The 27,663-nt window shown below is 36.9% G+C and overlaps 1 protein-coding gene and 1 long non-coding RNA gene across 3 annotated transcripts in view; one reads left to right on the plus strand and one right to left on the minus strand.

The window, feature by feature from the left end:
- The window catches only part of PKP2 (plakophilin 2), an 85,096-nt gene that overhangs the window by 6,465 nt on the left and 50,968 nt on the right, over window positions 1–27,663 (minus strand). The window contains exons 6-10 of the mRNA XM_043441123.1: window positions 24,101–24,278; window positions 9,847–9,964; window positions 8,830–8,994; window positions 7,791–7,964; window positions 1,353–1,506 (exon numbers count right to left, since the gene is read on the minus strand). Coding sequence (XP_043297058.1) covers window positions 1,353–1,506; window positions 7,791–7,964; window positions 8,830–8,994; window positions 9,847–9,964; window positions 24,101–24,278 — 789 coding nt within the window. The remainder of the gene's footprint in view (window positions 1–1,352; window positions 1,507–7,790; window positions 7,965–8,829; window positions 8,995–9,846; window positions 9,965–24,100; window positions 24,279–27,663) is intronic.
- LOC122423766 lies at window positions 908–27,442 on the plus strand. 2 transcript variants are annotated; one of them, XR_006264214.1, is made up of 3 exons: window positions 908–1,555; window positions 20,225–20,342; window positions 27,125–27,442. It is a non-coding gene; the product is annotated as an uncharacterized LOC122423766 (long non-coding RNA). The 2 variants fall into 2 exon arrangements; XR_006264215.1 differs by lacking the exon at window positions 908–1,555 and adding an exon at window positions 17,425–17,465.

Here is a 27,663-nt window from a genome sequence, read left to right on the forward strand (position 1 = left end):
AAATTGCATTTATCTTACTGAAGCCGCTTCTCATGATTGTCCATAACACCTGGAGAGGTTTATCAGTGAAATCACCTTAACGTAACTTGTGGGGCTACAGCTCTATTATCCCAACAGCTGGAGGACGGTGGAACCTGAGACAATAGCATTTCTGCCCTGAAGGCACAGGCTCAGTGTGTAGAGCACTCTACACTGAGAAGAACACACTGAGTTCTTCTCATCAGCTGTGTTCTAAAGATGGAGTCAATATTTCATTTGAGAGAAAAAAAATATCAAAGGATAATACACCTGATTGAAGTACAGCACAAAAGTCCATAAAAGACAATGAGGAGAACACTTTCATAATTTTGAGATACTGCCTTTGGCAAAGTTTCTTTCAGATTTCACTGAAAAATTTCCAGGCTCTCTACATTTATAATGGACACGAAACCATTGTATGAGACCTCCTGTTCAACGTTGTGCTGTTGGTTGTCTTTGAAAATGACATTATTAAAATACAACCACACTGTGCGAGTTTGTGTGTAGATTCCAAAGTAATCTAATTCATTAAAAACAAACTAACAAACAACTATACTGGAATTTCTGAAAAACTGAATTTTAAGTAGTCTGAAATGACTAATTTATGGAACATTAGGAAGCATGATTAATTTTAGCATTATCATCCTATTATCTCATTTTACAGCTTTTGACTTAATTCACAAACATTTACATATTCAGATATAAAGAAAATGAATAAAAAATTATGTTATTTGAAAGGGTAACATGTTATTATTTTTGTCAATAATACGGGCTTACAAAAAAGGGAGCAAATGTGTTTTATCGTATTTATTCTAATACCTATGCCAAATCTGCTATATTCAATGACTCATTCTTTCTGTGATTATCTGTCCATCCATTTTTTCTAGTATAACAATGACCAAGCTTCTTAAGTGAACAATCACTGTGTGTGTGTGTTTATTTAATAGTTTAGAAGGATGGTGCTTAAGCAGATTACACAGAACATTCTGAAAGACATGCTTTAAAAAAGACTTCATCGGATGGCATAGCTGAGGGCCAAGAAATATTATATATATTACCTACCCTGTTCATTATTAGTATGGTTTAAAATTTTTCTTCAGTAGTAATTGGAACAAAAATGAAGTTGGATACTAAGAAAAATCCTATTTGAGACCAGTGTGAAAGTCTACTCTTGATGTCTAGGTACACAAAACCCAGTTCTATTGATCACATTTTGCTTTTTATTCACACTTTCAACTCATCATTGTAAAAAGAATGGGATAAGGACAATGTTTTTGTTTTAGTGCATTTGTATTTTCAATACAGACACATTACATCTAGAGATTTATACTCACCAATTTCATTCTGTAGAGAAAGATTCCGAGACAAATTCCTCAGCAGAGAGACGGCAGTCTTTTTCACACTTGGATCACCAATATGCAGCATCTTTCGTGTGTGCTGAAGGCCATTTTCCTTCTGGACAACCGTCTGAGCTACTGATGTTGGCATCTGTTTTGTGAGACATGTCCTATAAATACTTACGATATTTCATTTTGGGGTAAAATTTCTAAGTTTCTGTAAATTACTAGAGATTGTAATATATAAGATGTTTATATAATATGTAAATATGTTTAAAAAGCTAGCTTCAAATTCTTATTAAGTTTTCAATTACTGGATAAAGACAGTTTATTCAGTATTTTAAAATAAAAATATTGGATTTGGTTAGCTACAATGTTTTTTGAATCAGTTTAGCTGAGATGGTAAAGAGTCTGCCTACAATGTGGGAGACCTGGGTTTGATCCCTGGGTCGGGAAGATCCCCTGGAGAAGGATAGCAACCCACTCCAGTATTCATGCCTGGAAAATCCCATGGACCGAGGAGCCTGGTGGGCTACAGTCCATGGGGTCACAAAGAGTCAGACACGACTGAGTGACTTCACTTCATTTTACTTCATAAATAAAATGGGTCTGTCTTTCCCTTTCTTTTTCATCATATTCTGCTTTTTACTCACATTTTCAGTTCATTGTTGTGAAAAGAATGTTTTAGGATGAAATTTATACTAATGTCATAAAATTTATTGTTTTTTTCCTTTTTCTATTTTCTTAAACTATGTGTGTAATACAAAAATACTCTCAACTTTGTGGCTCTGGTAGAACTTAGCTATAAACCAACTGAGCTAAGAAAAATCTTATAGGGAGATGTCTTTGATTACTATTTAAATGTATTTACTGGCTGTTGGCTTATTCATATTTTCTGTTTCTTTAGTTTAAACTTTGGCATTTTATATATTTTAATAAACTTATTCATTTCTAAAAAGCCAGTTTATTCTGAAAGATATATTGGACTTTAAAAGAAAGGAGTGTATGGCTAGTCAGATTACCTGTAACTCTATGCTCTGTATGGGAGGCTGCATGTGCAAGTTTCTTGTTTCAGGTCTAAGTCCACCAGAAGCAAATCTTACTTGGAATCAGGTTGGTCACCTACTTTCACAGGTCTGAGTACCAAGTAGGCCCTACCTGGCATCAGCAAACCCCCAACAATACTGGGGCCTTAACTTGTGTCTGCAACTTTATGTATTTTTATTTGAAGCTAATATTAGGTCACTGTGCCAAAAATCTATATATTCTTAACCATTCTTGAGGGTGTCTATCTCCTGTTTATCTTACCTAACACTGCTTGCTTTCCTTACCTCCTGCAGACTGTTCTCCTTATATTCTCCACTATGCCTTCCAGAGAAGGAGTTAATATAGAAGTAGGATTGGTTTCAGGGCAGGAACAGGAGGTTCTTAAAATTATTTTTGTGTTTATAATAATCTTTCTCAAGGAAAGAATCTATCATTTTTATTAGATACTCAAAATATCCATGAGTATCTCATGGAAGTTTAATAACTACTATTTTGCAATGTTTATTCCAAAGTTATGCTTTGTCTTTCACTAATTTGCAGAACATTCCATTAGATTCTTTTCTCTCCTCTGAGAAAAATCCTTCCTCTGTAGGATTCTGTAAAACTCCTCCTCCTTGAACACGGAGGTATTCATCTCTCTTTCCAATGGTCCATCTAAGTAATTACATCTTTCCTCATATGCAAAAGCTCTGCTCTTCTGAGTCACTGCCGTTGAGCTCTATCACTTTCATAGCATTTTCTTTGTCATCTCAAGGTCTAGTATATAAAAATGATTATGGAAACATGAATTCTGATTCATTGAAGGAAATGGGAGAGGCTGACATGGAATGGCCTTTAGAATTTGCTCATTAAGGAAAATAAGCAATGAGATTTACCAAATAGAGATTTCAAATTCCAGTTTTAGGGAATTTGTGAAAATGACTGCTATAACTATTTACACATAGCAATTCTAGTTCATATTGTCCTGATTACTAATGAGGCTGAGCATCTTTACAGATGTTTAATGGCGATTTCTAGATTATGTTTTGTGAAATGCCTGTTTAAATCTCTTGTCCATTTTCAATTTGGTTGTCTATCCTTTCATTGTTAAATTGATGAGTTTTTTTTTTTTAATATTTCCTAGATACCAACCTTTGTTACTTATATATGTTATCAAAATCTTTTCCTCTGCTGTGCTTTGCCTTTTTACTGTCTTTTGCTAGCATCAGTTCAGTTCAGTCAGTCAGTCACGTCCGACTCTTTTTGACAGCATGGACTGCAGCACACAGGCCTCCCTGTCCATCACCAACTCCCGGAATCCACCCAAACTATTGTCCATTGAGTCAGTGATGCCATCCAACCATCTCATCCTCTGTTGTCCCCTTCTCCTCCTGCCTTCAATCTTTCCCAGCATCACGGTCTTTACCAATGAATCAGTTCTTCACATCAGGTGGCCAAAGTATTGGAGTTTCAGCTTCACCATCAGTCCTTCCAATGAATATTCAGGACCGATTTCCATTAGGATGAACTGGTTGGATCTCCTTGCAGTCCAAGGGACTCTCAAGAGTCTTCTCCAACACCACAGTTCAAAAGCATCAATTCTTCAGTGCTCAGCTTTCTTTATAATCTAACTCCCACATCCATACATGACTACTGGAAAAATCATAGCTTTGAATGTATGGACTTTTGTCAGTAAAGTGATGTTTCTGCTTTTTAATATGCTGTCTAGGTTGGTCATAGCTTTTCTTCCAAAGACCAAGCGTCTTTTAATTTCATGGCTGCAGTCACCATCTGCAGTGATTTTGGAGCCCCCAAAAATAAAGTCTGTCACTGTTTCCCCATCTATTTGCCATGAAGTGATGGGACCAGATGCCATGATCTTGGTTTTCTGAATGCTGAGTTTTAAGCCAGCGTTTTCACTCTCCTCTTGCACGTTCATCAAGAGGCTCTTTAGTTCTTCTTCACTTTCTGCCATAAGGGTGGTGTCATCTGCATATCTGAAGTTATTGATATTTTTCCTGACAATCTTGATTCCAGCTTGTGCTTGTTTGCTAGCATAAGTTATTAATTTTTATGTAATCAATTCATGAAACTTTTATGTGCTTTTTATGTCTACTGTTAAGAAATCTTTCCCTATTTCAGGTCATGAAGATATTCTATGTTAACATTTAGAATCTCTATTGTTTTATCTTCCACATTTAAATCACACTGCTGTTGGAACTAATCTGTGGGTAAGGTGTGATATAAGAAATATGTTTTTTTTTTCCAGTGGGTATCAAATTAAGTGCCTTTAGTGTTTTAGAAACTTGAAAACTGCTTATTTCAATGGATTTTAACTTGTACAATGTATTTTTTAATTTTACTTGTATACAACATAATGAGTTGATATATGTATTGATATACATTTGTGAAATAATTACCACAATAAGTTTAGATAACACCCATCATCACACATAGTCACAATTTTTTTCCCTTCTGTGATGAGAACTGATACAGTTAATGTTAACTATAGTCACCATGCTGTACACTACACCCCCAGAAGTTATTTATATTAAACTTTATACTTCACATTATATTTAGAGAATTTTCTAAATGGGCAAATTTTATCATCCCATCCCCTTTCCTTATATTTTTTGTGTTTTTTGTGTCATGTAAAGGTAATGGCCCTTATACTTGAGCTAATAAAGTTTACACTAAGGTATTCTTACTGACAAGAAATTATTGTCATATATTATATAAAAATTCCATACTCTATCTTTTAGAAGCTATTCAGTCCAGTTCAGGTTCTTTGCCATCTAAGACACATGGCCATCAATTTTCAGTGATGTCTCTGTTATGAACACAGGTAGATGGACGGAGTATTTTCTAGAACTATGTTTAATGGCCAGTTTTTCATGTTTTTCTATTCAGTGATTCCTTTTATAAATTACAAAGCCAAGTATTCTTTTTATCATATATCTAACACAGAAAATCAGGGAATGCAATAATTAGAAAAGAAATACATACAAGTCAAAACTTTAATAAAAAGCATCTCACAACTTAAAAGAATAAAGAGTCCTCTTATCACTGAATAAATATCAAGAATAAAGAGTCCTCTATCATTATCATAGCAGCAGTCCTATGCTGCTAATAATTTTCTCCTATAAATCTCTATTTAAGTTCAACTCCAACAGCTTTGGGTACGGATTAATACCAGTTTAGTACAGGTCTCCTTTCAGGGGACTGGACTGGTCTAAGGTAAGGTATGATTTTAAATGCCTTCACATAAATAGAACAGTTGTGAAGATATCTCCATTTCCTGGATTCCTTCTGGACTCAGAACTCTCCTGGTATCTTAGATTTCTGTTTATTTATTTATTTATTTTATCCCAGCTAGATTATTACCAAACACAGAGATTTTGTCTTATTCATCACTATATGCTTAGCACTAATCTAGTACCTTTTAGTGCTCAAGTACTGTTTAATAAGTGAATAGAGGAATTAGAATCTAGGTAGCAAACTACATATTCAGAATTGAAGTGGCATATTCCTGTATATTAGGTGGCAAATATTCTTGTTTTGATAGGAATATGGAAACACTTCTGAATGGTTTTGATCCAACATAGATTTTGGAATGGAAGAGGCTAAGATCCAAATTAAAGGGTTAGCTCACATTGAACCACCCTCAGAGCACAGTGAGCTTAAATCATAAATACAAGCAATTTAATTTCTGATCTCTTCTATTAAGTTGACTGGTTGCTGGTTAATAAGAGCCTCTGTAGTTTGGGAAAATGAAAGAAGTGGTTTTGGGAAACCAAGCATGGGGAAGTGGGAAGATAAGATGATAAACTATGTCTCTCTGTCTGTCAGGGCTCCCTGGCCACTCCCCATTTTCTTCTTGTGCACAAGTATGTTTTAAAGAATTTCAAAGAGATTAAAGTTTGGTTGTATTCTTAACCACAGTGCTAAAATTAGAGAAATACTGGCTTCAGTATTTCACAATTTTATTTGAAGCTGAACAAGCTTTTGTATAAACACAATAAAAGGATGAACATGGCTTCTCAAGTAAAGAACAAATAATATTTTTGTTATCTACAAGAGTGCTTTCCTCTCTGATGACGGATAATTAGGCTGGCCTTATAATGAACTATTGGAAGAGAGATTAATCATTTTATGATCAAGGCAAAGAACACAAGCTTAGTTCAAATAATTAAATATTTATAGAATTCCTTACCATGTTGCAAAATACATGGAAGAAGGAACAAGTTTTTACTCCTTTTTAAAATAATTTTTTAAGACTTCCCTGGTGGTTCATTGATTAAGACTCTGCACTTCCAATGCAGAGGGTACAAGTTTGATCTCTGGTTGGGGAACTAAGATCCCACATGCCATGTGGGGTGGCCAAAGAATAAAAAAGTAAATAAAATTTTACTGGAGTGTAGTTGATTTACAGTGCTGTGTTACTTTCTGCTATACAGCAAAGTGATTCAGGTATACATACATATATATACACATTCCTTTTCATATTCTTTTCCATTATGGCTTATCACAGGACCTTGTAAGTTTTTACTCTTTTTAATATTTTGATTTTGCTGGTATAAAGTAAGTACATCTGAGAAGAGACGTCGCTCTTTATCTTGTAGTTGACTTTCCGGGACACAAAAGCACAGACGTCCTTTGCAACTGCAGTGGACATATGTTGTCTCTGCCTTCTGGCAGTCACTCTTTTGTTAACAACACTGACTTTCCATCAGAGAGTCACTCTACATGGTACAAGTGGCAGTGACCCTTGCTCACTCAGCCACATGCCCCTGAAATTCACATGTGAGCACACAACTCAGACTTGACCAGTTAGAACATCACAGACTCCTAGCCACAAAAACTGATTTGCAAATGGCTAAGTTCTTAGAGCTATTGGGAAAATAGTAGCAGTTTCTTTTCTTGTGGAGACACTGGGCTGGATGATAGGTAAGCCTGAAATCACCGGTGGCTATCTTTGCTGTAATATGAAGAAAGCCTTTGAGAAAGAAACCAACAGAGGAAAGAAAACAAAGGCCAGAGATAGAGAATCACAATTACAATCCTGGGGCACCTACATCCCACCACGATAGAAGGAAAACCCATCCTGGACTTTCAGTGATGAGTCAAGAAATTCCTTTCTTTTGCCTAAGCCAGTTTAGGTAGGATTTTGAAACTTCTAGCTGAAAGAGCTCTGACTAACACTGATAAATACTGAGTCTTTCACTTACAGTTTGACTTTGCTCTGCAGAAGCTGAGGCTGAAAGTCCTGGAAAGCCAAACTCTCTGGCAATTCCTGAGAACTTTCTTGACTAAAGCAAGAAAACTGATGGTTTTACTTCACTATCATTTCTGAACTTAATGTAGGTGTCTCTATAATGTCATTATTTTTAAAAGTAGCACGATACTCACTGGTCCACTTCCTGCTGTGAGATTCTGGAGAGCTCCCAAGGATGCTTCTTGAGTATAGTTTCGGACACTCTTGGCGATCAAGGACAAATACATTCGTATCACAATGGAGTGCCACAGCCACTCCACGCCCTTGGGGTTGCTCTTTTCCTCTGGCATTGGCATGTCCTGGTATTGCTAACACACACACAATGGAATCCAAAATTAAAGACTTCAAGTGATTTCTACAATTCCATACCCAAACCAAGAGACCAGAAGTATTGTCTTATCTAGAGAGACTAGTAGTAAGACCTTAAACATTAAAAAGGCACACATGTATGATTTACAATCACTTAACTTTTAGCCCATGATGATTATTTCTCCCTCACCATGAGAGAGAATACAGAGAATTAAGCAAAGACTGTTCTAGAATATTTTTCAGGCTGCTGATAAGCTAAAAGCTAAATTAGTCACAACTGCTCTGAAGATAAGAAAAACAGGCCTCTTTTCACAGAGTCTTGTGAAGTTGTCCAGGATAGCATGAGGATTCTAAATTTACCAAGTATTCTCCAAGTTCATCAACACTGTGGTAGGAGTAGGAGAGATCACATTCCCTCAATTTTCATAAAATGCCAGTCTGGAAGGTATCCTTCCTATGCGGTTTGCTTTTAGGATGTCTTGTTTGTTTTCTAGAACATTTAAAGCTGAATGTCTGGGCTTCTTTTAATGTTAAGACAATGCTATACCACTGGCCACATGGTATTAAGTTTACTTCCTAAACTGCGGGGCATAGAATAGTATGGTTTGATGGCTAACAACATAAATCTGGGGCCAGATTGTCTGGGATGGAATTCTATCTCCACCACTAATTCGCTGAGTTATTTCGGGAAAATCAATTAACTTTTCTGTATCTCTGTTTCCTCATCAGTAAAGGAAAATATTAATAATACACACCTCATAGGATTGATACAAAGATTAAAGGAACTTAAAATAGAGCCTGACATATACTAAGTACTTAGAAATACACACGCACACTTATTCTTTCAAAGACTTCCCAGTATACCTCTTTTACTTTTCTGCTTCGACTGCCAAAACACCCAATACTTTTGTTGTTGTCAGCCTGGATATTCCGGTTTTGAATATAAATACTCTGAGAGTATTTCTCTGGGAGCTCTGCCTCCAGCTGGTAGGAGAGGTTATGAAGAATGCACACACAGTTCTCTGTGGCCTGAGAAATAGGACATGAATATTGATTATATATATGTATATATAGGTAACTTTGCAGGTATCATATCACAGAACTTTTGAGGCTTTAGATCTTACAAGGTTAACTGGATGCAACAGGGTGTGCCTGGACTAGGGGGTGCCTGGGGGAGTGACTAAGTATGGCTAGAAAGGCTAGGGTTAAATCATAAATGGTCATGAGCACAATGCTAAGAAGTAGAGGCTGAATTATTTAAAACATTGGTTTTTACAGTGTTCAGAATGATTTTATATTTTAGGTACATTGCTTACCAGCCATGTGGAGTTGGAAAACAGGAGGAGATATTGCTTATGGGGACCAATCAGGAGTTGACTACAATAGTCAGTATGAAAGATGCACAAATTAGGGTACAGTAGCAGCATTAAAGAGGAGTGGTTAAACTAAAGAGCATTTCAGAAGTAGAATGCACATGATTTGCTGTCCAGTGGATGTGGGATGTGATGGAAGAGAGGAAGTCCTAGATTACTTAGATTTCTATTTTCATTTGGTAGATGGTAATAACTATTAAGAAGGATTATACAGAGGAGCAAGTTTGGGGATGAAGGAAGAGATGAATTTCATTGCTGAAAATGTAGCATCTAAGCTCCTTTCAAATATCTAGAGGTGTTATACAGTTTGAAATTTGGGTCTGGAAAGTAGAAAGAAAAACCGGACTACATAGATTTTAAAATTTATGAGCATGTATGGGAAATCTTAAGCTCAACAAATGAGTTAATGAATAAAGCCAAACCCTAGCGGCTACTTCAAGAATACTCTGAAGTCTTAGTAAGACAAAATAAGTAATTTAATATGAGAGATATCTAACTCTTAAATCACCTTGTCATCTGGTTGGTAATCCGCAATGGTGCCTCTGACATAATGGACCAGTGAGTCAATCAGTCCATCACACCTCCTCATCACTTTTCTCCCTTCAGGGCCAGCTGAACTCATGTTTCTATCAGGAAAAACAAACAATCAGTCATAAGATTTAGGCTTAGGCTAAGATACACTTAGGCTGTGTATCTAATAGGTTTTTGTTTCAAAGCTTTACTTTTGTTTCAAAGTTTTTTCCAAGGGTTTGGAAAACTGGAAAATGTGTCAAAGTATGACAGACTTGTCCTAGACTCAATAAATCACCAATTGCCTACAGTCATCAAATTTGGACACAGCTTATAAATATATTCATAAAACATCATAGTGTAATATAAGCCTTCTGTCTACTTTATTCCAAGCACCAAGGTCAGAGCATTATATATTTAATCGTCACCCTATTTTTGAAAGGGTATAAATATATGAGGAAAACATCTTACAGTTAAAAGTAGAATAAATGGCATATTAGCTGTAGCAATACACTACATGTCCAAGTTTCAACTTATTCCGTGCCTTAACTCCAATTAAATTAAAATTTCTTAAATTCTCTGGGCCTTAGCTTCCTCATTTGTAAATACAGAGTGTTAGACTATACCATTTGGAGGTTTTCCAGGCTTCAATATAAACTGTTACTGACAAATATTAAACCAAATGCTCTAAAATGTGATAATTTTATAATTAAAATGACAGAGAGATGTCATGAAAAATGCAGTTTCACAGTGTATAAGACCTAGGTTACAAGCCTGACCTATAAACATCTTTGCACTTAGTCTATTTCTAATTTGGCTAAGCCATGACACCTTTCTATAAACAGTAACTAAATCTACAAGTGGAAGGTGCTTCCTTATAGACACTGAAGGTTATCAAATACAGTAAAGTAATATATTTAGGGATCATATTTCAGATTCAGATAATGTTTTTATGCTGGTATTACTATGTTCCTTTGCATTAATTTTTCTTGTCAGCATTAACTATTTAAAAAATTTTTTTCCAAAAATGTTAACAGCTGTATAAACACGAATGACAAAAGAACGACTTCAGGTTTATAGAATTTTGAGAACCACCCTTATTCTCTTTTGCTAACTTCATTGGCTAAGAACTATTCCTATAAAATTTATCAGACCAGCTCCTTTCACTGTAGGCAGAACATTACAAAGCATATTCTTTTTGTGTATAATGTCTCAGTGTGATCCTCAACATTGAAAGAACTACAATTCTGAGAACTTTGGGGGTCATATTTTCTTCATCTTTAATATACTGCACTAAGTGATTCTTAAAAGCCTTTCTGTCCCCAAATACTGTTTTCAATACATATTGTCAAAGAACAAAAGTACCTGGCATTGTATAAAGAACTGCAGGGAACAAGGAAGGAGCACCCAGCACTGCACCTGCTCCCAGGGAGATCACATCTATAATATTCAGCTGTCTTTAACCCATGAAAATGCAGTTTCAGAATCCAACCTAATAGCTGAGGAGATAAGACAAGTACCCTAAAACTAAGCATGTACTAATAATTTAATGGTTGCTGAATTGATACAATGAGTTTTTTATTTTAACAAAATCCCCTCTGTGACTTTGGTTCTTATTTGATGTTTCTAATGTAATTATTCACTTCCTTATTTTCACTGTACTTGAAAGATTTTTGATACTTTGTCCACTAAAAGAAAGATTATGAATTGGCTCATAGACTGTAAATAAAACCATTTTTTCCTATAATTTTTTTCTCAAGAAATGATTATTTGAACCAAGATCCTCTGTCTATTCTCTGAGCCCGTTAAGGTCATGGGATCTTAAGCTTGACAAAACTTGAAAAAGCATCTTTCATAGTCTCCTTATATTGCACATGGAGAAACTGAGGACCAAAGAGCTGAAGTTACTTTTACTGGTGAGATTAAGTTAGTGGTGAAGTCAGGATAGGAGAGCTGTTCTTTACTCTGTGCCGAGGGCGGCACCAGAGTAGAGCAAACCTTATCTAACATTCATTCAGTCTGCCATTTGTTTAGCAAGAACCATATGTCCCCCAACTCCGAGACAGTGTTATCATCTTTTAAAGCTTCCCTTTGACCTTTTCAGCATCTGGCTTGGAGAATGGCAGTAGTTTTAAAATGGCTAGGACAAATCAAAAGGTCTTTCTTCCTAGCGAAGCCCCTTACATACCGTGCAGATAAATGACTCAGCTTTGTTTAACTTCAGGCTGTTTATTTTGGGTGAGGATGGTAATTCAATTTGGCAGTACTTCCAGCTCACACACACTAACTGTTGTCTTGTAGTTTGGTATTATCCAGACTCTACTGGCTTGAAACGGGACTTATCAGGGGTTCCTGACAGCTGATACCTTTGCTGACAGAAAGTGCATGGAACACTACTACCTCAATATTTGTTCTCGCATATCAAAAATAGTTCCTACCTTACTCAGATACTTAGAAATATAAATGATAAGGGTGGATTATTTTACAGCAATACATCCATGAATAGAGGTCACTAGTTAGAAAGGAATTTGCTATTGTATCACTCTGAAAATAATCAGTAATTATTAGGAAATTATTAAGAAATTCATCTTACAGTATTTTTTCAACAGTTAATACATAAATTTGTGGGAATGAGAGAATTAACATGGCTAATCTTAGGAAGAATCAATCCTTTCACACTGTGTCTCCTGAGTCCTGAGAAATATGTATCACTGTTTCCTAGATGTAGCCCGATAGAGGTTTAATATGGAAAACTACCTCAAAACTGTTCACGAAATATATTAAAACAACTATCTTGTTGAAAAGTAAAAAAGAGCATAAAAACCACAGTAGTTACTCAATAAAAGTTCATTATCAGAGTTATCAATGAATATATTGGGTTGCCATTTCCTTCTCCAGGGGATCTTCCTGACCCAGGGATCAAACCTGAGTCTCCCACATTGCAGGCAGACATTTTACCCTCTGAGCCACCAGGGAAACCCAATGAATATATTGGAAATGTTTAATTTAGTGTCTATGGTTTGAATTTGATTAAATGACGAATTTATTTCCCCTGGGTATAATTTAGCAGAAGTCTGAGTAAATATGTGAGCACCTTTCTGGAAATTAGAACTGCACCCTGTTGTATATTAAAATTTAAATACCAGGTCTTTGGGGCCAGGGGCCCCAGGCTGGGGCCTCAGGAGGAGATGTGTACAGAAGGATGTGAACTACTCTAAATATAAAGGCAGGGCTGTTTCAGAGCTCTTCACCTCCACCGGGCCTGAGTAGGAGGATACCAGCGCAAACTATAGCTGCTTGTGTTTGATATTAAGAAGAATTTTTTTTGTAATGTGACCTGTGACGGGTGAGAAAAAAATAGAATCCGAACCTCTGTATGTCTCTGACCAAAACTTCACATAGGAGGCTTCAGGTGATTTATCTGAAAGTGAATCAGTGATTCCTGACTCTCTCCAGGACCATTTATCTCACACATTCCTCAGTGTCACAATCAAAAGGAGGGGAAAAAAAAAAACAAAAACGGAAAACAAACACCCAGGACCTTGCTGGAATTAAAATAAGGAACTGTCTTTGTTAAGATTAATGACAATATACTTTAAATTCTATGGCAAATCAAAGTGTGAACAGTGTCAAATGATAAGAATAACTGCAATTTAGTGCATGTGCTAGACATTATTGTATACTTTGCAAATATTATGCTTTCACAAAATTCCTGAAATTAGGGTGTGCTGAATTTCATTCAGATTCCTGACCTATGACTATTTTTTAAAATCAGATTTACCCACTTCTAATGGGACTTTTAATGGCCCTATCATAAAAAGTTATATGTGTGGTGCTATGTGCAGGCAAGCTGTCAAATATAGTCTATCAGCATTGAGAGAAAGTTTGTTATAACACAGAATGTCCAAATGTCGTGTATGGACAACTGGAATTAAAGGCCATAGTTAGTCACCAGGGTGTGAGAATGGCAGGCAATAATAGGATAGGAGTGAATCTTTTCAAGACATTTCACCGACAGGTAATTCTAAGATGCAGAAAATAAAAAAATAAAACAAAACAAAAAAACACGAGGGACTACTTCTTCTGATAATAGGTGGTATTCTAGTAACACACAAATTTACATGTATGTTAATATACCTATCTTAAAGGTCTAATCAGCATACTTAGTGATCACCACAATGGTTCTTAAAAAACTGTGGCTATATTTTCATTTTCACCAACAATTTTAGGCTTCCTAATAACACATGTTATAAATTGTATCCCAAGTGGTACCAGTCAATTTAATAACTTGGTCTGAGTCCATTCTAAGACCCAATAGGCACTTGATAAGACCCTGGCTGATAAGGAGGCATCCTTCTTCCTCTTGTTATTTGAGATTTAGGTCTGGGCTTTTGTTTAGCTCTCAGCTGATACATATCAAACAGTTGGGCCTTGTCTGTGATTAACCTGGAGAAAGCAGCAGAGGCAGCTTGTGGTTGCACAGAACAAAAGGGGAGCCTCACTTGAACTGGCAGAGGAACAAAAACTCTATGCCAAAAGAAGGGTTTGTCTTTTACTCGGAAGTCAACATCAGATCCTGCAGGTAACCGCAAACATCAGCCAAAGTCAGCTGCTCATTCTGCAAACAGAAGCAACATTGGGAACAGAACAAAGCTGTACAACCTACATGTCTTGTTCCTTCCAGGACAAGGAACGTCAACTTTACTAAAGATATGTCTTACAAAAAAGGAAAACAGTTATTTGATAATAAGAGGAATTAGACTGTCATTTAATTATCTAATTCTTAATTATTTGAGTAACTAAATAGGATTATGCACAGAGACAGACCAGATAAATCTTTTTGTCAGGAGTACTCAGATAAGGGATAACTAAGCAAAGGTAAACAGAATGAAAAGCATAGTTAAGGAAACTCAGATTCAGCAAAGTTCTGAAGTTTGATATCCAGGTATGTGTAAAAAATGAAATTCAAAAATACAATTACATGTTTTATTGTGCAGGAGTAGACAGATATAATTGAATATATTAAAAATATACATGGAGATATTCTTTTTCCAAAAAGTAGTTGGTATTGATATTACCAAAAACCTTGTCTTTAATCAAGAGGCTCATCACGATTAAGGCTAATAATTATTGCTTTTCTTTCTAGAAATACAGTTTGCTTCCTCTGATTACTCCCCATCTTAGCTAGATCTTCAGTGATAAGTGAAAATGGAATTTTCTTTTAAGACTTATAAAGTTTAGTACAAATAACTACATTATACATTCATTAAAACACAGTTACTATCCGGGGGAGAGGGTGTAAATCTCGCGCCGGGCCGTACCCATATCCGAAGAAAAAAAAAAAAGAAAAAACACAGTTACTAAACCATGACATATGTAGGAAAGAGTTAAGTTTAAGTCATTTGCAGGTGAAATGCATTACCAATTGCTTTTCTTCTTCATCCAGCATAAAATACAATTAGGAAAAAGGAATATGTTTCATAATGTTTCATAGTAATGTTTTGTCATTTTGTCCTATTATTCTAAACAAAATTCTGATGTAGCCTTTACAACGCAGAAATGGTTGTGTTTTTTTTAAAAAATTTTTATCTTATAATGGAGCATAGCTGATTAACAATGTTGTACTAGTTTTAGGTTTACAGCAAAGTGATTCAGTTATATATACACATGTATCTACTCTTTTTCAAATTCTTTTTCTAGCTTATTACAGAATTGACCAGAATTCCTTGTGCTGTTGGTTATCTATCTTAAATGAAGCAGTGTGTATATGTCAGTCCCAAACTTCCAATCTATCCCCTCCCCCTAATCACACACTGGTTCTCTAAGTCTGTGAGTCTTGGAAACATTTGGTAATCAGATGTGGAGATAAAACTAAACAAATGGTTAACAAATAACAGGACTTCAGGAAAGCAACTTTTCAGACTTTTGTGAATTCATATTTTTATATGGCAATACTGAAAAAGGACAGAGATGAACCAGTGATGGAATGATGAGCTATGATTGAGGAGACATTCATTCACACAGCTACTCATCCTTTACCACATGTGACTCTCCAGTCAACATTTTCCCCACCTCCCAGGAAACATCAGTTAAGCAACTCAGGGCCTCCATGACAGTCTTTTCAAGACCGCTTCTACACTTCTTATCACATGGATTGTGATTATCTCTTCTGGTGCCTTTCCCCCACTAAACCTGGAGTTCCTCCAGGGCAAAAATAGGTCCCATTCCCCTTTGAAATTTCAGAAATTTAAACAGTACTTTGGATACAGGAGGCACTCAAGTACTGGACAGGGCTGGATAAGAGCAAGAGGAAAGACAGACCAGTGGTAAAATCCCAAGAAGCATGGATTAGCTGCTTTTCTCAAATTTCTGCTAACTGCTACTATTTTTCTGGAAGAGTCACTGGCACTTAATTTCTTCAACTGAAGAATGAGACTGCTAACAGAGGCTGCCTCAGAAGAGTCTGTGTCTGGCCTCAAGTGTTTTCCAGAACTTTGAATATTACTTCTCTTTGGGGTAAGCATTCCCCCCACACTTTCTAGTCAGACAGCAGCCCACAGTCTCACACCTGTCCACTTAAGTGCCTGTCTGACCCCTGGAGGCAGGGGAAGGGGAGTGGGGAGAGTTCTGGTTTGTAGCGTTTGCAAATTTCTGTGGTGTAAATATTCCTACCACGGCCGATTTCAAGGTGGCAACATGATGCCACTGCATGCGGAGGTATGGAGAGATTCTAATAACTGCTTCTGACAGCTCTACCACAAATTGGAATGTATCAGTTTATTTTTCTTCCACTAACTTTACTATTCATGATGCTAGCATATTAAGAAAAAATTGCCACAGTCCATAGGGTTGCAGAGAGTCGCACATAACTGAAGCGACTTAGCATGCATGCACATGCTGTACCTGACAATTTTTGAAGGATAACCCGTGTGTGTTCTCCTGTCTGAATGCCACCTCACAGTATGGCATTGGAGCTGGTAACAGCTCCAGGTGGGCAGAACTGGAGTCACTGTCACAAGTTCATTAATGAGGCAAACGTTTTACCTGCAGAGCATATTCACTCTGCACCACTGCTACATAAAGACCTGGGTAGTCCCTCTCAGAATTGATCTCATCATCAAGTTAATCAAGAGACAAAGTCACTGGTATGCAGAAGTTTTACTCCAAAGTAGATTGAAGGAATTTAGCTACACTAACCTAAGTCAACCACAATGTCAAAGATACACTCAGGATGCCAATTCATTGTTGGTTCCACACTCAGCAGGGGAGACAATACCTCCAAGGAACTTGTAGAAATTATATTTGTTAACATTTATGACCTTTTAATGTAGTTAAGATTCATTTTTATCAGAGCTAGTCAATACCAGTCAAAAATCTTTTTAGAGTAACTTGGAGTCAGAAAAACCATAATTCCTAAAGATATATGTACCCCAATGTTTTTTGCAGCACTATTTACAATAGCCAGGACATGGAAGCAACTTAAATGTCCATCAACAGAAGAATGGATAAAGAAAACGTGGCACATATATACAATGGAATATTACTCAGCCATAAAAAGGAATGAAATGGTGCAATTTGCAGAGACATGGATGGACCCAGAGATTGTCATAGAATGAAGTAAGAAAGAGAAAAATATTGTATATTAACACATATATGTGGAATCTGGAAAAATGGTACAGATGAGCCTATTTGCAAAGCAGAAATATATACACAGATGTAAAGAATAAATGTATGGACACCAAACGGGGAGAGGGGGAACAGGATGAACTGGGAGACTGGGCTGGACATATTTACACTACTCTGTGTATACAGATAACTAATGAGAACGTACTGTGTAGCACAGGGAGCTCGAGTCAGTGCCCTGTGGTGACCTAAATGGGAAGGAAATACAAAAAAAGCAGGTATATATATACATACACACACACATAGTTGATTTACTTTGCTGCATAGCAGAAAATAACATCGTACTGTAAAGCAACTATACTCCAATACAAATTTAAAAATTAAAAAGAAAAAAGAAGTAAGCAACTATTCAGAAGACAGCTTTGCTCTCATGGAAATCCAGTCGATTTGACTGAAGTTTCCCTATAGGTCTTTTCTTAGGTTCTAATTTACATCTCCTTAATGACTTTTATACCCATTGTGACATCTACAAAGCCAACTCCTCTCTTGGAAAGACCTCCAACTTCATATGCTTTCTGTCTTCTCTGTTAATAGGAAATTCAGTGCAGAGGTTCTACTTGCATAGAACTCTTTAAAAAACACAATTACTGAAACTCATATAACACCTATAATAAGACAGAACACGACTGTGAGGTTACGAGACTGTAAAGGGCAGAGGCTTAATCCACAGCAGAGCAGTCTGTAAACAGGTATACAGTTTGTATACATTGATTAATATCAACATATCCAGGACAACATGAAGAGCTCAGTTTTGGAGACAGGCTTCCTGGATTAGAATTCCAGCTTTGTCTCCTACTGGCTGTATGATGTTGTGAAAATCACTTAACCTCTCTCAGCTCCAGTTTCCTTATCCATAAAATGGGAAGGCCTACTTTACAAGGGTCACTCTGAGAAGAAACTGAGTAAATTCTCATAAAGCAATTTGAACAGTTTTTACAACATAATATATAATAAATGTTAGCTATTATTATTATAAATTAGATATACAGATGAAATAAGAATAGATTATTTTAGTAAGCAAATACCACGATGCTCAATTTCCCAGTCTTTGTGTAATATTCTGCTTCTGAAAGGAGTTCAAACCAGTGGTTTGGATTGTCTTTGCAAACAGTTTAAAATGGTATCATTATGATAGGAGTGGATTTAGGATAAAATATACCTGAAAAATGTGCTTCATTCAAACCATGCAAGTCTGTTATTCCTTGTTTATAAAAGAAGACTACAGGACAAGATTTGTAACCAACATCTTTGTCTTTAGATTTCTACCTTCCCAACACACCTTTCATGTTGATATAATTTTTCTACTTCACACAGAACTTATATTTCTATTCTCCCCACACTCTGAATTTTGCTTACAGAAGAAAATTAACTCATTAGCATGTTTTATAATGCCCCCCCATAGTCTTGCCTTAGCTAATGTTTCTAACTTCTGTTTCATTACTTTCCATTACAAATTTGTTACCTTTCCAGGCTTGATTATCCACCTAATTTATGATGGATTTTAATTTGCTCATTCATTCATTTACCCATTTCACTCAAATACTTTATACTTGCTTACTATGTGTCAGAAACCTTGCTGCTGCTGCTGCTGCCAAGTTGCTCCAGTCGTGTCTGACTCTGCTACCCCATAGACGGCAGCCCACCAGGCTCCTTCATCCCTGGGACTCTCCAGGCAAGAACACTGGAGTGGGTTGCCATTTCCTTCTCCAAGAAACCTTGCTAGGTGCTAGGAATTAGAGATTAAAACAATGCATAGGCTCAGCTCTTAAGAGTTCACAATCTAATAAAAAAAGTATGTAAATCACTTCCCATAAAAACAGTAATGGATGCAAAATCTGTACACAGGTGATTTACCTGTAAAAATTCCCATTTGAATTCTTAAAAACAAGTAATGGTGTTTTCTGAGGAGCAGAAAAATGTTTTATAGAAAAGAGGAACTTTATCTTTGGTGTTAGATGATTAGGAGATTAATGGGAAGATAATGGAAAATGTTTCCCAGGAAATAAAATTGAATAAAGCCTTGACTATATGAAATTACCTATAATATCTAAGAAAAGCAAGTATTTTGTAGTTTGCTTGTACTTTGACGTATGTTTGTGGAAAAATGTGAAGTAAGACTGTAAAGAAGCTTGTAGACAGACCCAGAAAGGTTGCATATGCTGTAACTGAGGAAGGTGTCTTCTATTTTTGCTTTATTTTCCCAGCAAGTGTTCCCCTCCCTCTTGCTATTTTAACAAATCTTGTTGTCATCGTTGCCATGAAGCAAGTATCTGATCCAGGTCTGGCCAATCCAGGGGACAGAGGCTCAAATGATATGCACTTTTCAGAAGCAGGGCCAGGGTTAAACCTTCCCTGAGACTGACATTTGAAGAAAGAAGTGTACTTTTTCTGCTGGGTGGCCTGTGATTTAGGAATCTGCTATGTGGAGAAGGCTTGTTCGAATTTTTAGAGAATGAGCCCAGTAGTCTTCAAAGAAGAGTAAGCAGAGATGGGATGTACAGACATATCTTGTTTTATTATGCTTTGCTTTATTGAGTTTTATACATATTGCAATTATTTTTTAACAAATTGAAGGTCTGTGGCAACTCTTGTGTTGTTAGATGATGGTTAGCGTTTTTTAGTAATTTAGTATTTCTTTTAATCTTTATTTATTTATTTAATGCCTTTATTTATTTATTTTATGCCATGTGCAGCACGTGGGATCTTAGTTCCCCAATCAGGGATTGAACCTGGGCCCTCTGCATTGGGAGCATGAGTCTTAACCACTGGAATGCCAGGGACGTCCCAGTAGTAAAGTATTTTTACATTAAGGTATGTATACTGATTTTTTAAAGACATACTGCCACTGCATATTTAACAGACTGTAGTATAATATAAACATACTTATGTATGCACTTGGGGAACGAAAAAATTTGTGACTTGCTTCATTGCAATATTCACTTTATTGCAGTGGTGTGGAACTGAATTTACAATATATCTGAGGTATGCCTGTCAACAGGAAACTGAGTCCTAGGGATGCTGAATTTCTGTCCCAGTCCTTGAGGCCATGGTTCCTGGTGTACTTCTTTCACTTCCACAAGTGACTGTCAACATCTCAGCTACATGAGTCACTTGGTCTAAGGAAGTTTGGAAGTCCCAACCATGGCAATCAGAGAAGAAAAAGAAATATAAGGAATCCAGATTGGAAAAGAAGAAGTAAAATGGCCACTTTCCCAGATGACATGATACTACATATAGAAAATCCTAAAGATGCCATCAGATAACTACTACAGCTAATCAATGAATTTAGTAGAGTCACAGGATACAAAATTATTACACAGAAATCCCTTGCATTTCTATAAACTAACAATGAAAAATCAGAAGGAGAAACTAAGGAAACAATCCTGTACACCAATGCAACAAAAAGAATAAAATACCTAGGAATAAAACCTACCTAAGGAGACAAAAGACATGTATGGAGAAAACTATAAGATACTGATGAATGAAATCAAAGATGATACAAACAGATGGAGAAATATATCATGTTCTTGGATTTGAAGAATCAATATTGTGAAAATGACTATACTACTCAAAGCAATCTACAGATTCAATGCAATCCCTATAAAATTACCAATGGCATTTTTCACAGAACTAGAAAACTTTTTTTTTTTTTTTACAATTTGTATGGAAACAGAAGAGACCCAGAATAGCCAAAGTAATCTTGAGGAAGAAAAATGGAGCTAGAGGAATCATACTCCCTGACTTCAGACTATACTACAAAGCTATAGTAATCAAGATAGCATGATACTGCAAAAAAGCATAAATACAGATCAATGGAATAGGATAAAGTCCAGAGATAAACCCACACATGTATGGTCACCTTATCTTTAACAAAGGAGGGAAGAATATACAATGGAGAAAAGACAGCATCTTCAGTAAGTGGTGCTGGGAAAACTGGACAGCTACATGTAAAAGGATGAAGTTACAACACTTCCTAATACCGTACACAAAAATAAACTCAAAATGGATTAAAGACCTAAATGAAAGGCCAGACACTATAAAACTCTTAAAGGAAAACAGGCAGAATACTCTTTGACATAAATTGAGCAAGATCCTTTCTGATCCACCTCCTACAGTAAGAAAAATAAACAAGTGGGACCTAATTAAACTCAAAAGCTCTAGCAGAGCAAAGCCAGTCACAAACAAGATGAAAAGATAACCCTCAGACTAGGAGAAAATATCTGCAAACAAAGCAACTGACAAAGCATTAATCTCCGAAATACAAAAGCTCCTCAAGCAGCTCAAAATCAAAAAAACAAACAAGCAAATCAAGAAGTGTGTAGAAGACCTAAATAGACATTTCTCCAAAGAAGACATACAGATGGCCAGCAAACACCTGGAGATGCTCAATACTGCTCATTATTTTAGAAATGCAAATCAAAACTACAATGAAGTATCACCTCACATTGATCAGAATGGCTATCATCAAAAAATCTGCAAACAATAAATGCTGGAGAGGGTGTAGAGAAAAGGGAACCCTCGTGAACTGTTGGTGGGAATGTAAATTGATACAGCCATTATAGGGAACAGTATGGAGGTTCCTTAAAAAACAAAAAATACCATATGACCTTGCAATCCCACTACTAGGCAAATACCCTCAGAAAACCATAATTGAAAAAAACACATACTCCAATGTTCACTGCAGGACTATTTACAATAGCCAGGACATGGAAACAGTCTAAATGTTCACTGACAGATGAATGGATAAAAAGATGTGGTACATATATACAGTGGAATATTACTCAGCCACAAAAAGGAATGAAACTGGATCATTTGCAGGGATGTGGATGAACCTAGAGTCTGTCATACAAAGTGAAGTAAGTCAAAAGAGAAAAACAAATACCACATATTAATGTATATATATGGAATCTAGAAAAATGGTACTGATGAACCTATTTACAGGGCAGGAATAGAGACACAGATGTAGAGAATGGATTTGTGGACACAGTAGGGGAAGGAGAGGGAGTACAAATTGAGGGAGTAGCACTGACATATATACACTACCATATTTACACTATCTGTAAAACAGACAGCTAGTGGGAAGCTGCTATATATAGCACAGGGAGCTCAGCTCGGTGCTGTGATGGCCTAGAGGGGTGTGAAGGTGATTCACTTTGTGATATTGCAGAAACTAACACAACATTGTAAAGTAATTATACTCTAATTAAAATAAATAAGCAAAAAAATTTAAAAAAGGAACTTTGAATTGTGTATCTGCCATGTACACAATGAAGTGAAAGAGTCCTAACCTAATCTGCCACACTAAGAACTCTGCTGCACGTGGTAAGGCAATGGGAGCTATAGAAAAATTTGCTATAACATATTTCATTGCATTCTAGTTTATTCATCTGCATCCCCTGCTAGATTAAAGGTTTCTTAAGAATTTTCTCATTCATCTTTGAAAAACTCTCAGTGGCTGACATAATTCTTCATAATAACCTGGTATTTGATATGTATTACTATGTGATTATGGGCTTTCCAGGTGGTGCTAGTGGTAAAGAATCTGCCTGCTACTGCAGGAGACACAAGAGATGTGGGTTTGATTCCTAGGTTGGGAAGAGCCCCTGGAGGAGGAAATGGCAACCCACTCCACAGCTCTAACCTGGGAAATCCCATGGACAGAGGAGCCTGGAAGGCTACAGTCCATGGGGCCACAAAGAATTGGACACAACTGAGCGCATGTGCATGCACACACACAGTGATTAATTATGGAGATAAGATAAACATCTTACCATAATAAATTCCCTCTGTTATCATCCAAACAGATTCCCTCAAAATGTGAACTGTGAAACTAGAGAAAAGATCAAAAGGTAGAATATATCCCAGTTTCTTCTGGGCTGCCTAATTTTGATTACATATCTATTTGGTTTCTTTCAATCTTTAGACATAAAGGACAACGATTATTTTCAAATATATGTAAGAAAGCCCTGAGACACACATTTCTAGAGGAGTTAAGACTAACATTTCCTCTTCCTGCATGCACTTCTATTTCCTCCTGGTTTAGCTGGCATCTGACAGTCCAGGGGAGAAAACATTTCAAGCACCTTTTTCATCCCAATATTTAGAAATGCTGATCAAACTAATTTCTTTTGTAGCTATTCTTGTGGCAAGATAATCTATCCTTTTAGGTTTTGTTGCCTATTTAAAAACACCAGGTTCAAAACTATTTTTTTTTTTTACCATGTCATTAAATTATATTTTTGTCAACTGAAAAATAGCATGCAGCCTGACTTAAATCCTGTGAGATAGGGAATTCCAGTCTGCCTGGACTTGTAGGTGTTCAGATTGGATTTCCAGTTTACCTATTGGAAATGATATGCTGTCTCTCTACTGAGCTAAGTGGGTAGCTTCTGGAATCAAACATTTCAGGAAAAACAGTACTCTTTTCTATACTGTGCTTCTAGTACTTAGAGTGATCTTTATAATTTTTAACTGTATTTCCAGGTAATTGGGTAGAGTTTAAGACAGATCTGGATGTAGTATTTAGAGTCAGCAGAGACAATGTGGAGGGAGATGTAGACTGGCATTACCTTAGGCATCCTGTGACATTGTAGAATATATCAAAATCAAGCAAACCATTTGCTTTGGGGTAGTCTCCTTCTGGCCACCCCGAAAAGGGGATGATGATATTCTCAGTGAGGATAAGCAAGGCTTCTGTTATCATGAGATTCTTAAGTTTGTCATTAGAGGATAAGTTCCACAGCAAACCTAGAAAAGTAAAGAGTACCATCAAAACAGGGCTAGGTCAAAATGACTGCTGAAAACGTCAGTTAAGACCATCACCCTTAGATCCATGGCTGGTTATAAAAAGGAAAAAAAAAAAAAAGAAGGTGGGAGAGAGAGTCCTTTTCACAAGGGAAAGTACCTGTTTAGACATCATTAGATGCCAATGGAAGCTGTCCCAAAAAAACAATTAAAATATATCTAAAACAAAGAGAACTTACAATGTGAAACTATACATATTTAAATTAATCAAGAACATAAATGAATGCCAAAAATTCTTATTACTATTCTCTTAAAAGATCCTACCACAAAGCTGACCTCATTAGGATAATAAATTTTGGGCTCATCAACAGGAAAGCTTGAAATGATCCTACTGTAATTAAGAGTTCAACATTTTAAGGCTCATATTTCTCTCCCTTAGATACATATCTAAGAATATCTCTGCCTGCCTCCTGCTTCCCTACTACCTACCTGACATTTGCTTTCCAATAACAGCAGGAAAAGCCTGTAGAAAGCCTTTGCCTATGCCTGTCAAGAGTAGGCTGATCAATATCACCAAAGAATATTTATTAACTCCTACCCAATGGTAGACTTTATGTCCTCCCAGAATTTATGCTAGCCCTGCTGCTGCTGCTAAGTCACTTCAGTTGTGTCTGACTCTGTGACGCCATAGACGGCAGCCCACCAGGCCTCTTCTGTCCCTGGGATTCACTAGGCAAGAATACTGGAGTGGGTTGCCATTTCCTCCTCCAACGCATGCATGCATGATAAGTCGCTTCAGTCATGTCCGACTCTGTGCAACCCTGTGGACAGCAGCCCACCATGCTCCCCTGTCCACGGGATTCTCTAGGCAAGAATACTGGAGTGGGTTGCCATTTCCTTCTCCGATGCTAGCGCTACCTCATCTTATATTAAAGTCTGGCAGAGAAGGTGAGATGAGTATTTACTCTACTTGCCAACTTGCAGTGGATAAGAATCGGTCTAAGACTGGTACCACATTTACTCACTTAACTTTCCCATCCTCTTGAATCCCCTCCACCCCCAATTAAAAAGAAAGGCCGTACCAGCCAACTCAGGGAGAAATTAAGATAACAGAATACTGTACTTCCAGGGCATCCACAGGGACTGAAGCTGGGTACTGAGAGAGAATACAAAGTTGCATATATTTACATTTAGGATTTGTTTTTCTCACAAATTTGGTGCTCAAATACCTCTGATTCAGTGGAAGGACTATATACCTACCGCTTGCTAGTCCAGTGACTCCCAGCAGGTGTCAAGTTCCTGTGCCATCATTCGTTCTTCAGTAAATTACCATAACTCACTATCACCCAAGAAAGAGAATTTTCTTCCTATTTATGCCCCACCGCCCAGTCAGTAATTCTTCCTTCTTAAATTTTTTTTTCTTTTTTTTTTTTCCTTCTTAAATTCATTGCTCTGTCTGTGTGAAGAACAGAGTTTGCTTTATGAATAAAGCAAACATGGTGGTCTTAGCTAAATTATGTGGTGATATTACCTCCCCTGATATTAACGACAGAAATACTAGTCTGTGATTAAAGCTGAGTAGTTAATCAACCATACTTGTATCTCGCCCTTCAATTAGAGCATTCTAGGCCTGATGTAGTCTTTTGGGGCTTAAACAGTTTACTTTAGCTGTGTACAAGTAACTAATTTTTTAAATCACCAAATATCCACCACAGCTTACACCTAGCTTCCATTAGACAAAGCAATGTGGGGTCTAGTGTTTCATGAGGACTAGAATTCTGGCTGATGAGGTCTTTTCCTGATCAAACAGGCATTTGGGGTTAGCAGTGTCACTCAGCCACAGGCTTTGCAACACAATGACTTCATTGGTCACACCTCATATTAAGAGGTCTTGGAAGGGGAGAGACAGAATAAAATTCCAGAAAACTCCTAAGGTGGCTGAAAACAACTGAATGGCAGGTCTGAGGTTGAGGTTTAGTTACTAAGCTACAAAAGAAAGCTGAAGAGAAAAGACAGAAGAGGAAAATAAAAGCTTCCTGTTCTAAATAAGCAAACAAATGAACAGCCTCTGCCTGCCAGAAGCTTAAAATGTGAAGCATAATGGCATTTCCTCTCTTTAAAAAGGACCACACAGAGCACTCAAAGGAAAAGTACACCTTACAATAAAAACCAGAGAGGATTAATTTGAACAAAGGGAATGGAATTTTCTCCCAACAGTCAATGTCCTTTGTAGTTTGGCATGCTATATTATTACTACAGAAGTATATGGTTTGGGGAGTTTCAGTATAGTTTTTGAATTTTTAATGTAAGATATTGTACAGAAATGTCACGCTTGCCAAATTTCTGTATGATACAAAGCTAGGCAAGAGCTTAAATGTTCACCAGAGGTTCAGGATTGTACATCCTTACACACACCATCACACACATTCATACAAAATCGGTAAATGACCAATTACCAATTGGGAAAAGGCATATGACAATACAGGACAAAGGTTAGATACCATTAATATACAAAGTTCTTATAATCTTTAAAAATTAAATTATTAGTAGAAAAATTAACCCAAAGCTCAGTCGTGTCTGACTCTTTGCGACCCCATGGACTATACAGTCCATGGAATTCTCCAGGTCAGAATACTGGAGTGGGTAGCCTTTCTCTTCACCAGGGGATCTTCCCAACCCAGGGATCGAACCCAGGTCTCCTGCATTGCAGGCGGATTCTTTACCAGCTGAGCCACAAGGGAAGCCCAACCCAAAGTGAAAAGTGTCTAATACACATAAGAACACAGACTCTCTAGTAACTAAAAAAAATGCATTATTTAACAACTACATATCATTTTCTGTGGTTACAGGTGGCAAAATCAGAGCAATGAGTGGAAATTCTGAAGAAGGAGATTTTGGCTCAGTGAAAGCATAAACTTCTAAAAGAACTCTGAAGAAAACAGAAAGATCTTGTAAGATCCAGCATTATCACTGGAGCCAACAAAAATAAGCTCATCTTTTATGAAAATATGAACAAGGGCTTTATCTCAAAAATAGAGTATTAGAAGAGACTAGCAGTTTTCAAATGAGCCCAGTGGCAAATCAGAATCACGTACTCTTGGAAGGACTGATGCTGAAGCTGAAACTCCAGTACTTTGGCCACCTCATGCGAAGAGTTGACTCATTGGAAAAGACCCTGATGCTGGGAGGGATTGGGGGCAGGAGGGGAAGGGGATGACAGAGGATGAGAGGGCTGGATGGCATCACCGACTCGATGGACATGAGTTTGAGTAAACTCCAGGAGTTGGTGATGGACAGGGAGGCCTGGTGTGCTGCGATTCACGGGGTCGCAAAGAGTCGGACACGACTGAGCGACTGAACTGAACTGAACTCTTGGGCCACACCTGAA

Source organism: Cervus canadensis, chromosome 21 (genome assembly GCF_019320065.1).
Source record: "Cervus canadensis isolate Bull #8, Minnesota chromosome 21, ASM1932006v1, whole genome shotgun sequence".
Classification (NCBI taxonomy): domain Eukaryota; kingdom Metazoa; phylum Chordata; class Mammalia; order Artiodactyla; family Cervidae; genus Cervus; species Cervus canadensis.